We start from the raw sequence: 14,722 nt of genomic DNA, 5'->3' as shown, positions 1-14,722 counted from the left end.
ATCCAGACAGGAAGGAAAATGTAGAAAGCACAAGAAAACGTTTTCAGTTTTGTTACATGGGCATCTGTGTAAAGGACAGACTTTATTATTCAATTACTTCCAAACAACAGTTTGCTTCAAGATAAAGCACTATATAGTGTGGTCAAGGAAAATTTCATATTTCTTGTGAAAATGTAATGCTATAAACCTGTTTTTGTCTGAAAAGGTTGAAATTCTGCCTACAGTGCAAAGTTACTCTCACTTTCTTAATTCCAAATTTTTGATCTATTTGGAAACTGTGGGTTATCTGAAAAGAAAAGATAAAGCCTTTCATGTAGGCAAAGAGAAAGGAATAGCTTGTCATGCAGGTAAAACCGTGCACGCTGCTGGGGTCAGTCGGCACTTTATTCAGTCCTCAGCGTGCACAGAAATGAACTATGTTTTCTCTTCATGGGGGTAATCTCATAGACTGGGCTTTAGTCATTCTCAGAGTTCAAGGGACTTATCAATATCAATTTTTCTGATATCCTTGTGACAGTCCAGTACCAGAAGTATTAGAAGTTCAGTCTCTGAGGCTCTCCATGAGAAAACTTGAAAACTTCATTTGACAATGAAATAATTCAATTTAATTTCACAATGAAATTCCATTTCACAATGAAATAATTAAATTTAAAAATAAAAATAAAAAATTGTAACTCATACATGCTTAATAAAATAAAGTAACGTAACATTGGGAAATGTATAGTATACTTACTCTAGAAGACGAGTGTTAAGTTCTCCCACATCATTTACATCAAACCATCCAATTTCCTGTCTCATAATTGCATGAAAAAAATTTTCTCTGATTTTTTTTATTTGCCGGCCTGCTGCTAGGGTCCAAAATGATGTTTGGGTATAAGCAGCAATAAGAACACCAGCTGCTATTGCAGAATAGTAGTATGCATATCTGAAAGAAAAAAAAAAAAAGGCAAGATTCTCTGAAATTAATTACCTCTCTAGTCTGTATTTAGCTTGATGCTTACTTCTTTTGTTTCAGACCTGAATTAGACTTTATATGTTTATATGAGAGTTTACACTTCTCTGTGAAACTTGCCAAGTTTTCTATGAGTAGTATTTAATATCAGTTTTCAGATACGCAATAAATGAAACGAAGCTATTATTAGACAGGAATTACTTTTTCTTTTTGTCAATATAGTATATATTTTCTCATAAGATTATTTTAGAGCTATATTTTAGATGCAATACCCTTTTCACTTAAATGCGTCATTTCCAAAAACTCCATAACATTTTTGTTTTAACACATAGACAGACCTAATCATATATACCTATATTCACACACACCTTAAAACATGCCTGTCTATATAAATATATATATGCATGGATGCTGTAAATATTTCCCAATTTGAGAATACAGCATTACTATATATACATCTATTGCAAGCAAATGCCATTACATCAAAAATTCTTTTGCTCTCTACTTTATTCATAACTGCTATTTTGCTTTTAAATGAATTCAGCTCTGTGCTATGAGCAGAGTGTCAGATCAAAACCAAGGCATGTGTGAACAAACTGGAACTGAATTTGAGCCACAGTTTTAAACTGTTCAAACAGAATCAAATCAGATTTTATTTGATTCAGAATTAACATCAGAATCAGTTACAGGTGAACTTAAACCAGAACTAAACAAGAAAAATGCAACTGAACTGATTCCTGTTTGTAAAATATGACCAAAACCAATGGCTAAATATTCGCCGTGTACATAACATGTAATTGTAAGACTACTCCATCTATATAAAAGTAAATAATTAACAAAAAGCTTTAAAACTCTTAGGACTTTCACTGACACGTAGTAAATTATACATACTGACTCTTTAGCATGAAACTTGGCAAGAGCAGGAATCTGTGTGCAAATGCTCTGCTCAAAAAAAGGAGACAATAGTTTTATAGATGAAACTTTTCAAATTCTAATCCAGTCTTTTTTGTGGCTAAGATAGTCAGGGACTTTGGAAGTATACTCATTATGAAATGAACTTTACCTAAATTGTTTAATAAAAATGGGTTAATGCCTAACTGAATGCTGGTTAGTTGAATATTGACCTTGATCATCTTCAGCTCCATTAAAACTCTACACAGGAACTACCAGCTAAAACCAAGAACACTGCTTCAAAATTCAGCAGTAATTGCTTTAGACAATTACTTTATGATGTTACAACTTCAAAGAATTTTATTATGCTTGGACTTTGTTTCATGACAAATTGTATCAAAAGGGATTGATACCTTTGCCAGATTCCATGCTGATGAAATACATTCTGTAAATTCACTGCTGAAACTTAACAGAGAGTAAATGCTCACTGCATTGTAAAATAACTGTTCTTTTTCTTTTAAGAAATAGTTGCGTTTTAAGCAAACTGTTGTTTGAGTAACAAACACAATCAAGTCCACATGTATAGTTCAGTACTTGAACACACCCGTGTGAAAACTTTGTCCTTGTAAACAGTTTTTATTATTATTTGACCTGCTGGCATGCAGGTTTCTTAGAGAAACGAGGGGTGGGTACAAACAGCTGCTTCTTCAAACCAGTGAACACACTAACTCAAGGGTCTATCTAGAAACTTTAGAAAAGAGAACCTATTCCTATGCTGCTAATAAGTAATACATTTCTCATTCAACAATTGGTTTCTAAAGAGAAACTCGGGCTGCTTTTCATTCATACTTGTACTTTCAGAGTTAACATCTAAAAGACAAGGTGGCATACATGATGTTGATAAAAGATCTCCCTCAAATAGACAATCTCTAGGGTCATGAGAACAGACAGTTCTCAACATTTAGATGTTGTTGTAGATCTATATTCACATTTGCTTTTTGTGTGTCAGCTTGTCTCTTTTCCTCTACTCTTTGTTCTTTAAGCAGTAGTGACTCCTAGACAATAGCCCACTGAGGGCAATGGGAGAATTCCTATTGTTTTTAGTTGAGATGATGTGATATGAGTTCAGAAATTAAAAGAACCCCAAAACATCAACCAAAAATAGTTCTGACTGGTTGTTGGTCTAGAAGACTTATAAATGACACATTGATTTACACACTACTTTTATGCTATAAGGGTCAGTAATACCTTGTGTAATTCTAGTACATCCTTCTCTTAAAATATAGGTTAGATACGCTTGAATAGAAAAAAAAGAAAATATGTTGATTTTAAAGCTGTGTCATTACTTTCATTTCAAAGCGGAAATGGAAACACTAACACAAATATCTTCAAAATTAAGAGAAATTAATAACAATTAATAAGCAACTGATACAGTTTTAAAGGCAATCCAACCATAAGACCAGTTACTAGAAAAAGATAATTCAACAGGTAGAAATATAGAGAATAATTAACTGCCGTAGAGAAAATAAACTGGGTATTTTTTACATTTGCAAGAATAACAGAACACTCAATTAAATTCAGATGATCTAATTTTACATTTTGACAGGAATTGCTGTTTATATGACATATTATAAAACTATTGGACTTGTTAAAATATATGCTGGAGACGAAGAGTGAGTTTCAGAAAAGGAATTCTATAATTGCAGATGTAGTAAGAACAACTATTTTTAAAGTTCCTTTAAAATAAACGTAAGATAGACTTTAAAAACATTGTGCAACTAGGCATCAGGTATTTACTATACATAGAACAGTTAGGGTAACTTCACCCATGCTCAAATTATTTTGTTCTGCAATTTTGCCTTTAAATTTGCTTTCAAATCACTGGGCACAAGTATATTGCACTGAAAGTGTGTATGCATTACTTGCATTTATGTCAGAGACTGACTGACAGAAATGTTGCAGGAGCAAGAAACTCTGTGTGTCCATACTGTCTTATAAAACATAATTTCCAATTCCCTGCCAGTTCATTCTCATCAATATGAGTTCTTCACTTCTAAGTAACAGCCTTTTCCTAACTAGTTCTTGCTCATTTATTTTAGGGTAAATAACTTTTTTTTTGGTGTAAATAGTTTTTTTTAATTAGAAACTTAGCTATTTAATCTAAATGATCTATAAGTTTACAGTCCACTGTTACCAGAAATGATAATGCACTTCAATATGAAACAGCAAGAGTACTAGAGTGAATGCCTTATCTCCTCCTTCTCTTCAGAAAAGACAATTACCATAAAGACCACATCAGCATTCCTGAGATGTCAGATATTTTTCAATACTGAATGAGGAACAGACTTCAACCTGAAGAAAAGAAGCTGAAGTGGTACAAGAAATTGTACATTCTGCATAAACCAAGTCTATGGACAGTGGTTAATAAAGCCCCTTAACAAAATACATCTATTGGCACCTGATGTTTCTGCTTATTTGACCTTTTCTTTATGAAGCTTTATAGTAGAAGCACTTACTGACTATTGTCTTCTGCTATTGCTAGCTATAGAATGCTAGGTTTAAGGTTGCATATAATCTAACTGTATTTTCTGTAGTCCACATAATTTAGTAGAACTTGATGCTTTGGCAGCAAAGTAGATACTATCTGGCAATTTTAATTCTGCTTTTTATCAGTTAATCACAATATCTCAAGGAATCGATGGATGATAATCAATACAATTTTTTAGCATAACAAGTACTGTTTATAAATTCAGAGGAAGAGAAGGAAGAAGGAAGGAAATGTAGGTGGCATTGGGACACAGAGCACCCCTGAAAAGGGGATGGGATGGATGAGAGCAAGAGATTACAGGGAAGTTGTTGGGAATGGGTGGGGATGTTCAAGAATCCTCCCAGTGTCTCCAATAAACACGTGCAAATCTTTAGTTATAAACATTATTCAAGCAACCATTGCTTTTATGTTGTTTAAAGTATGCAAAACATCTGTGGGAGAAGAATGGCTTGACTAGAAATGTGTACCTACATTAAAAAAAGAAGAGGAAATATCAATTTCTAATTACCTTGTCATATCTTCTTCCAGCTTGCCAAGAAAATCTAAAGAGGAATTCACTGCAGAAAAGTTTCCTTAGAAAGGAAGAAAAGAGTAAATACTTTTAATAGAGCAAGTTTTAACAAATTTGTTTTCCTGCATGCTGTTCAGCAAATTTTGAATTGCTACATCTCCTTTTGAATGAAGTTGATTTTAATGAAAAGAGGAGTGTGACAATTTCAGGCTTCTACCTGTTCAGAAACAATGATTATACTAGTATAAGGTTAGTCATAACTCCACTGACTACAAAACTACATCAGTGTAACTTGAGATTAAAAGGTTTTCCTGAGCATTCATTAAATGCTCAGTTTGATTTTTTTCTTTTTTGAAAACGTAGGGCATTTGTATAATGCCAAAACCCATTAAAAGTACAGGTCTAGACACTGACATCAAATCAGTACCTGTAGATAGCTCAACCCCTTTGAAAACATTGGCTATAATATCGGTGTTGGCCCTGAAATTTTACTGCCCCACATGAAAACTTAGTGACAAATGTTTTGAGAAGACTACAGCTGCAGCATTTTGCATTTGCACCATAAAAATCTGATCAATTTATTGTACTTGGGAAGGAGTAAATCATAAATTACTTGTTCTGATAAAGGCAGTATGCCCATGTTTCTGTCTTATAGCAGCCCAATAAGAGCAAAAATGGATGCAAGACAGAAGATAGTCACATCTTCTATTTTTTCTGTACCATCATAGACTTTTATTAAAATGTTTAATAAAATTTTATTAGATAATATTTCAGGCAACAAACCTGTTCACAAGTTTAACATCTAATGTGTGAGTTCAAAGGACAACGTAATCTAGTCTAACTGAGTTGATACCAAAGTGACAGTATCACTCCTTCCTCTAGTATCCAGCAGTGCATGCTTGCCCTCCTTTGTGTTTGGTTTTGTACATCTGATTCAGCAAATGAGACTATTCAACAAATTAATCCAAAAGAAAATTAGTACTTTTATTTTTGGTAGTGAATTTTCTGTTGGATCTACTTACTGATCTGATTCACCTTGTGAACTATAATTGTCAGATTTGGTGCAAGAGAATCAACAGGAACTCATGCTGAGGAGATGGGAAACCAGCTGCTTTCTATTTATCACAGCCACAGTTAAACATGATTTGTTGAATGTGCACTGTAGTGGATGATTTGAAAAAATTAAAAATAAAATCTACTAATGCAGAAACTAAGAATTAGGAGTCAAAAAAATTCCATAGTGCATCTCTGTTATAACAAACACAAGAGTTACTAATCTGCATCATAGTGTAGTAGCAAGTTGGGGCTTCTGACATCAATATCTCCTGTCAAAATGCTTGAATCTCCCTGGCTCTTTTCCAAGTATGAGCCATTGTTCTCTTCATAGCAGATATATTCTTACCTGGAAAATTTGAGCCTCCAGAAGCAACAAAGCTATCAGTCATATCACCAAAAATTATCATAGCAACAGGGAGACTGCTTCCATGGGCTATTGCCAGGAGCGTGCCTAGTATCATTAGTAATTTATCCGACCAATTGGAATATCGAAACTGTGAGTAAGAAAAGAAATGAATTCTAACTGTGGTATTAGAATGCTAACACAATGTTATGTCTACAAAGTCAAGAAAGTCAAGAAAAAGCTATCAATTGCACACCTAGTATCACAAAACTACAACTTCATCTGATTAGAAATTAAGTTTACAAAACTATTTGAACGTACAGGAATAAATCCTTCTAATATATGCACTTTTATACTATAAACTCTCAAAACCAGAGAAGTATACTATTTTAATGCATCAATATCTGCACCTGGGTAAGAAAGGCCATATGAAATCAAGGCATAAGAAATTTGCCCTTTTTAACTTTGCCATTTAAAGTTCAAATTGTAAGAAATTTTAATGGCATCGTGATAATAAGGCAATAATTACTTTTACTGTAAATTCATTATTATGCAGTCAGAAAAACTGTTCCTAATGTACCGTAGACATTATCAAAATGTACTGAAATCCTAAATATCTCTTCCTGTTGAACTTAATAAAGTTTGAGCTCATCTGTTACAAAACCATTGGCTTTATTCTGTATTGTAAAATACTAAGTTTACTGTTGTAAATTATAGTGGTATGATGGAATTGTACAAATGCAAGCTGGTATAGGAAAGCAGAGAAATTGGGCATTGGCCAACATCATGGGCTATAGTTTTATTTCTGTTATTTGCCATATCATTGCTGTGCATTATGCACACTAAACCTACAAAACAGAAAACATTTCAATATTACCAAAAAAGGACCTAGGATTTACTTTCATTAAATATTAACAGATTGCCTTTTTAAAAATATACAGAAAAAAAAAATCTGGAATTTAAAGTACTTTTAATTTTAAGTTTTATCAGTGCCATGGAGTTGCCTTTTACTGCTGGCTCAGGTGACTGAATAATGATTAATGGGGCTAAGTAGTGTGATTAGGACCTGACTCAGGTAATTTAGAAGACAAACCCACACATAATCTTAGGTATACGGATGCCATTTTCATCGTGTCGAAAGAAATGACTGAACATGGAAATCCCTACCTTTCACAAACAAAAATCTAGTACGGGTGTGTTTAGCATGATAACTTACTAAGGGAAGACTCCTAAGAATCCATATCGGTAATAAGACAGCTTCTTTAATAAAACTACATCCACAAAAAGAACGGCTTGATTGCTATACTATATCAAATATTCTGTAATATCAAAGTATTTGCTAGAGATAAAACCATATATGCAGTATTCTAACATAATTTTAACCATTTTTTAACACTTTGAAATGTGCGTGCATGTATATATATGTACACATACATAGAGAGAATAATTCTTACCAATGTAAATGGGCTGACCATCTCAGCGCTTTCTGCTTTCTTCTTCTTTTCCTTGCTTAAAAGGTATGATAGTTTTAGTGCATTGAAAAAGTGACAACATTTCACAGAAATACTAATGCAATAATAATAAAGTTAAATTAAAATATAATTATGAAATAATTTTACAGGAAACAATTGTGTGTGAAATTAATATGATTTATTGAGCATTCTTGAGATGTTTTTATTTAAACCTCCAGGTATATAAACAGCATCAGTTCCTGACTGCTGTAAATTTAAGTCAAGCTCTTCCCAGTTCACCCCTTTCAAGGGCAAAACAACACCAACAAGGGCTGCTGGTTCCACTGTCTGATCAGGGAAGATGTGAACTGAAGCAGTATATAGCTTTCAAAATGAGAAAGAGGAAGATAACCTACTTATAAAATCAAATTTTTGCACATGGGGGATGGGGAATAAATAAAATGTTCAAGATGTGTAAAATATTGATTCCCTGCCATACTAAAAATTTTAAGATTTTTAGCTGATGACATAACTGTATCCAAGATGTCCATTCCAACATCATTTCTGTCATATTTTAGAATTGTTTTTCAATAAACTGTAGGCAATACTGTGGACTCTTAGTCCTTAAAAGAAAGAGATAAAAGGTCCTTCTGCACCAAATGAATGTGTCAATCAATGCTATTCTCAAGCTGATATAAAGCTTCCTGTTATTAGGCTTTCCTGATAAAATAAAGTAAAATAAAATAAAAAATGAAATTAAATAAAATGTAAAATGAAATCTAAAATAAGATAATGTAATCTTATAAGCTTCAATATAGAACATGTTTACAATGTTTAAGAATACTTACTGTTTGTCTTCAGATTCATGACCCTGGCTAGATGCAGTGATCTCATGACTATTTCCATCTGCAGTACGTTTCTGCTTCTTTTCATCTTCAGAACGCATTTTAAATTTATTTAAGATAGCTCTCTGTAAAATAATATTTGACCGAGAAATACACAACAGTTAAGCCAAGGACAGTAATCTCAATGACAATTAGTTTGAAAGAAAAATATAGATATTTATTAAAATCAAAAAGTTATTAACGTCATACTTTGCAAGTGAATCCTTGTAACGGGTAAGTATAAACCTGTTGAAACAAGTCCAGATGTTTCGAGTTTGCTTACAAACATCTACATTTTGTATTTGTACCTGTTTGATAACTGTGAGTCTTTCATTTAATTTCATTTGAATGATATAAGCATTATATTTTCTGCAATTCAGCACAGATATACCAAATAAATGAGAAAACAGATATTTATTTAAAAGAATATGCCATTATTTGGAATTTTCCCTATTTTAGTTATCAGTGAATTTTATAAAATATCTCTGATTTAAAAAAAAAAAATTATTGACATACTGTGAAGGTTGTTCTTGGTTTCCATCTAGTCCTCTGAAAGATTGTTCAGAAATGAGCAGAATTAATATGGTTAAGGACATACAGCATGATTGGACTTTGCTCTTCTTACGTAAAACAGAGATGATGAACAGCTTTCTCTTGTTTTTTTCCCACTCCCTTTGCCCTGCCTACTTTGGAGAGTAAAGAGTATGCACTTTGGACTCTGCCTCCCTTTCCCTAAAGGGAATATTTAGCAAACAAAGTCCTTAAACGCATGCTTATTTCATTGTCACTTGGGAAAACCCAGCTGAATAGCCTATTCTTCCACCAGGAAAAGTTCCCCTTATCTACTGTTGGCTTAATTATGCCCCTTAAAACTCCCAGGAATTCCTCTTTACCTTATTAGAGACGGTGCTGAATGCTCCAAGTAACTGTTACTCTTAAGGATGAATCCATTCTTGAATACACAGTGAGAACGAAACCAAAAAACACAAAAGGAGTGTTTTACTCTTTTGCTTCTTCTCCCTTCTTCTAAGTCTAATCCAGAAAAACATGACCCATCTAGCCTGAAAGAAAACAGGATTTTACTACAGTGCATATTGTTTCTCATTTCAGTAACTGCATGTCCTGGTTTTGTCTGGGATAGGGTTAAATTTCTTCCTAGTGCTGTGTTTTGGATTTAGTATGAGGAGAATGTTGATGACACACTGATATTTTCAGTTGTTGTTAAGTGCCCTCCTAGTCAGCTCCCATGCTCTACCGACTGAGCTAGGTGCACAAGGTGGGAGGAAACATAGCCAGGACAGCTAGCCCAGCCAGCCAACGGGGTATTCCATACCATGTGACGTCATGCTCAGTATACGAATGGTAGGCGTGATCCAGGAAGTACCGATCGCTACTTGGTTATCGGTCAGCGCGGGTGGTGAGCATTTGCATTGTGCATCACTCATTTTCTATTATTATTATTATTATTTTCCCCTTTCTGTTCTATTAAACTGTCTTTATCTCAACCCACGAGTTTTTCTCACTCTTACCCTTCCAATTCTCTCCCTGTCCCACCGGGTGGGGGTGAGTGAGCGAGCGGCTGCGTGATATTTGGCTGCCTGCCATGTTAAATCACGATACTGTAGAACAGCAAGCTGAGTTTTAGACTCAGTCCAGAAGTGGTTTGGAAACAGCTACGGTCAGCAGAAATCTGCTCAATTAGTATCCTTCTGATTTTTTAATGTATGTTCAGATTCTAAACTGTTTGAAATGACCATTTATTTTATTGTGGAATGCATTGTTTTTATCGGTATCTGTAGGCATTACTTAAATGAAAATAATAACAAATATTTAAAACATTTCAAAGAAATTAATTGCACTTCTTAACTGTTATTTCAATCTATATAGTAAACTAGATATGTTCAATATTTTTGCAGAAGTAAAATTTATGAAAAGTTAAATAAAAATCCTTGTCCTAGAAGACAAGTAGATTTATATGAATTTCTCTGTAGGTCTCCTACCAATTTACTCAAACAAAACTTACTTAATCTGACAATTAACCAGAAGAGATAATTATTGTTCCTTTTAGTCACGCATGCCTGTAATCTCAAAATTTTGATAAAACTGAGTATTTTTACAACGTTTTGGAATACAAAGAGTCTTATCAGAATGAGGATTACTATAGAAAGGGTAGTTTACCATTGTCAGTTAACCAAAATATAAAAGATTAGTAAATATAAGTCTTATCTGTTTATGAAAAGTAATCCTGAGATATTTGTATAGACTTTTATCCACAGCAGTTAATGGGAATACTTCTGGTTTTAACTTGTGTGCCTAAATGCTTTGCTGGACTTGATCTTGATGGACTGGTCCAATTATATCAGGGAGAACTGAATAAAGTTGAATGAGAGACTCTAGATAAAAGTCAATTAATTTAAACAAATGTAAGAGTATATGCAGGTCTTTCACAACTGTTTCACCTTAAAGGGAAAATGGACAAAACTACAAGATCTGTCACAATGTTCTGTTATCTCATTGCAATGTCTCAATGCTATTGCAGCACAATCATGATAAGAAAGTGAAATAGAAATAAATCAGAATAGCAGTTTGTACCAGAGTTTCTATTGCCTGCATACAGTAGTGCAAAGAAAATGAAAGACTGTTTTACACACTGGTTTTATGACAATGAAAGCTGAACCAACTAAACTGATATTAAAAAAAGAGGGAAAATTGGGAAAGTACAGTATTTTACATTTACTTACTAAGCTACAAAATTCTGTTATTTCTCTATATCTTCTGTACTTTGACTTTTCAGTGACATAACTTCACAGTTGCACAGAATTTGAGGCCAGAAAAAGATCACTAAATCTTTCTTCTAATCTCTTGTATCTCATCGTTTGCTATAAATCATTCAGATATTTCCATGTTAAAACTGATAATTTGAGTTAGATTGTATAATTTCAGTCTGAAGGGATTAAATTTGGGTCATAAACCAACAACAGAAGAATCTGAGGTATCACCACTGCGCATTACTTGCGCTTGAGTGTATATAAAAAACATGTAGGTGAACATACTAGCTGATTCACAACCCAAGATGTATGAAAAGACCCAGAAACAGTATAGCTGCCTGTCAGTCTAATCTGAGGAGAAATACTTTCTCATCCAAAGTCTGGCAACCAGTTTTGCCTAAATATATAAGCAGGATTCATAAAACCAGTATTTGAAAAATACTTTCTGTCTTCCTTCAGATCAGTTATTTGGTTAAATCTATAGCTTACTTCCCAGCTTTAACCAATCTTTGATGTCATCAAGGGAGATTTCTTTTTAATTCTGTAGGCTGAAGCCCTGAAGCATGAAATCTCTTATAGACATTGTCTGTACCAAATGGACATTTACTTAATGCAAAGTAAAGATGTTCTGAACATCTTGAAAGCAGTGTCCTGTTCACTCAAAAGTCCAAGAAGAAAGAAAATCTTTCTTTTTCTCCTTCTACTTACTAGTCACAAAATTTCCCGCAGAAGATGATTTAAACAGAGATGACCAATCTATGACCCTTGAGCTATTTAAGGCTCATAAACTATTCAAAATTCATTCCCAAACCAGTTTACTTATCCTATGATCAGAAGAAGCAGGGTCCTGCTGATATGGGAACTGTTAGACAATTCAAATCCCTTGTTGTACAAGCAAGTAAAAAATGGCTGATAAGGGTCATGCACCTGGATTGTCCAAAACTCTGGTACACGTCCATCTCAGCCCTATCCCACAGTGGATCAGTAGGACTCTATGAAGATAATGACAACTGCAGCTCTAAAGAGCTACCTCTATTGAGTTATGTGGTAAATGTCTTAAGAGATTTTAGCCAGTTGAAATTTCTGGAAAGTGACTCATAGGATCAGGAAAGTTGACCTTGTCTAAATTAAAGCCTATACATGAGAAAAACATCTAGTTTTACTTAAAAAATTGCAATTGCTCATAAGTTCATTGCACCTATTGGCTAGCTGCTTCTATGCTCCATTTCCCTTCATGAAAATTCTTTAGTTCAAGGCAGAACGATACCTCTTGGATATTATTACTTCTATGAGGACCTTCATTGTCAGATATATTTTCTATGTGAAAATACTTATAAATATTCACAAGGTTTACTCAATCCTCTCTTTATTAAGGTAGTAGCCAACTTCCTTTTGCCTGACATAGTTTTACAGCTCCTGGATTATATTCACACACCTTTTTTAGAATTTTGAGCGTAAGAACTCCTTGCGTTTTTGAAAGATGACCATTAGGTCCCTTGAAATATTCTGGAGAGATTGTAATGCTGTAGACTGAGGCACAATTAATTCCCTTCTCCTACTTGATATAAATGCATGGTTTGAATAATCTCTCTGCACTCTACTGCAATGAGAGATTGTACTGTAACAATAAACTATGACAACTTAAATCCTTCTCTAAGTCATTGCTCTTACAGACCATTCACCAGCCTGGTCACTACAGCTCTGTTCTTCACAAAATTGTTTAAGTTGTATTTTGCATGATTATAACATAATTTTTGGACTGCAGTTAAGTTAGGTAACACAGATCATTCTGTATTGTAACTCACTATTAATTATTGCAGACCATTTCCATGCATTTTTTTATCTAAATTTACTTATCCAACCCTCTCCTATATGTCAAAATGTCTCAATATTTTACGAACAAACCGATCATATGTCAGCTTCTGGAATGGCAGAAAAAGGCATTTGAGAAATAGGGCTCTCATGTTTTGAGATGAAGTTTCAACTAGTTATGTTTCCAGAAAAGAATTTGTGTTGAGAGAATCTCATCCCACTAATCACACATTGGTTCCATGTATTTTTTTTATCGGATGCAGGCCAGCGAAGGGGATGACCAGTTGACACATGATATCAGAATAAATAACTGACACAGAAACTTTAATCCGACTTTGACATCAGAGTCAAAACATTGTGAAATGATGGCATGATACCTTCAAAAATTTTTGAACAATATAAAGAAAAACTAACCATTTTTTATGCTTATCAATAAAAGTAGCAAACAAGACAAGAAACTGAAGCAAATACTTCAAAGCCTTTATATATTATAACCAGAGAAAAGGACACAAACCTTTTTTTTCTTTTATTTCCTTTAAAGATGGAGAGTTGGATTTTCCAATAAGCTCCAGGTAGGCGAAATGATCGAGAGGGTCCTAGGAATCCTGTGATGATTCCACAATGACATTCACCCCTAGCATAGGTTAGAACAACTGTGAACAAGCTCTGATTTATGATACTCAGGGAACTCCTCTCCCATTTTAGCAGCCTCTTTGCTGTTAATTAGTGCTGGAAAATAATATTACTTTGTACAGGAATTTTGCCAACTTGGCCACCGTTCTATCAATGAGAATTGTCCTATATGAAGAGAATTATCATACAGATAGAAAATGACAATTTTGTGTTCCTTGAACTGTGCTGTATGCTCAGCCACAAGATACTGCCTATAGGAATTGCTAGACATCTTATTTGTCCTGGACTAAGCATCAAGCTTCTATTTGTGTTTAAAAAGAAAGCCCACTCTGAAAAGAATGTTTTAATGATATTACAAAGTTTCACTTTTATTGTCTGGTTACTTGATTTGGAGTTAGTTGTTTATTCTAGTAAGGGGGACTGCCACAAACTAAAGTAATGTCACTAGCTTCCTATTAATGATGTGTCAGTTTTCAGCTTGTTTCTGAAAGCTTCAAAATTTTTTAGCTTATACTTAACCAACAACAGAAAATCCAGACAAATCTACAGCTTGCTTTGAGAGATATTTCCTATATATAGAAAACAACTTGGTATTTTTTTATCACTGAAGTTATTAAATATGACTGAATGACGCATTAATGTGCGAGGAGATAATATTTTTCATAATCATTGCTTGAAGTATAGTTGCATTTAAAATGAGATTCTTACTACAGTTATAACAGAAAAATGTATTTAATTGATGTGGTATTTACATTTGTCTTAGATTTAGTAAAATTTCTTACACTATTTAAAGCAGGGTTAAAAAGTACCATCTTTCTAGAGCATGAGCAGATGTTTTCACCCTCAGCATATCTAGAAAAAACAGATGCCTTT

The 14,722-nt window shown here is 33.7% G+C and overlaps 1 protein-coding gene across 1 annotated transcript in view; it reads right to left on the bottom strand.

Annotated features, from left to right (window-relative positions):
- LOC142079511 (ATP-dependent translocase ABCB1-like) overlaps positions 1-9,697 on the bottom strand; it is a 45,032-nt gene extending 35,335 nt beyond the window's left edge. The window contains exons 1-6 of the mRNA XM_075143834.1: positions 9,530-9,697; positions 8,601-8,722; positions 7,756-7,810; positions 6,305-6,452; positions 4,900-4,963; positions 734-925 (exon numbers count right to left, since the gene is read on the bottom strand). Of these exons, the coding sequence (XP_074999935.1) occupies positions 734-925; positions 4,900-4,963; positions 6,305-6,452; positions 7,756-7,810; positions 8,601-8,698 (557 nt within the window). The 5' untranslated portion in view covers positions 8,699-8,722; positions 9,530-9,697. The remainder of the gene's footprint in view (positions 1-733; positions 926-4,899; positions 4,964-6,304; positions 6,453-7,755; positions 7,811-8,600; positions 8,723-9,529) is intronic.
- Positions 9,698-14,722: the final 5,025 nt, after the last annotated feature.

This window comes from Calonectris borealis, chromosome 2 (assembly GCF_964195595.1).
Source record: "Calonectris borealis chromosome 2, bCalBor7.hap1.2, whole genome shotgun sequence".
Classification (NCBI taxonomy): domain Eukaryota; kingdom Metazoa; phylum Chordata; class Aves; order Procellariiformes; family Procellariidae; genus Calonectris; species Calonectris borealis.
Note: the sequence above shows the minus strand (reverse complement) of the source record. Positions and strands in the feature narration are given on the sequence as shown.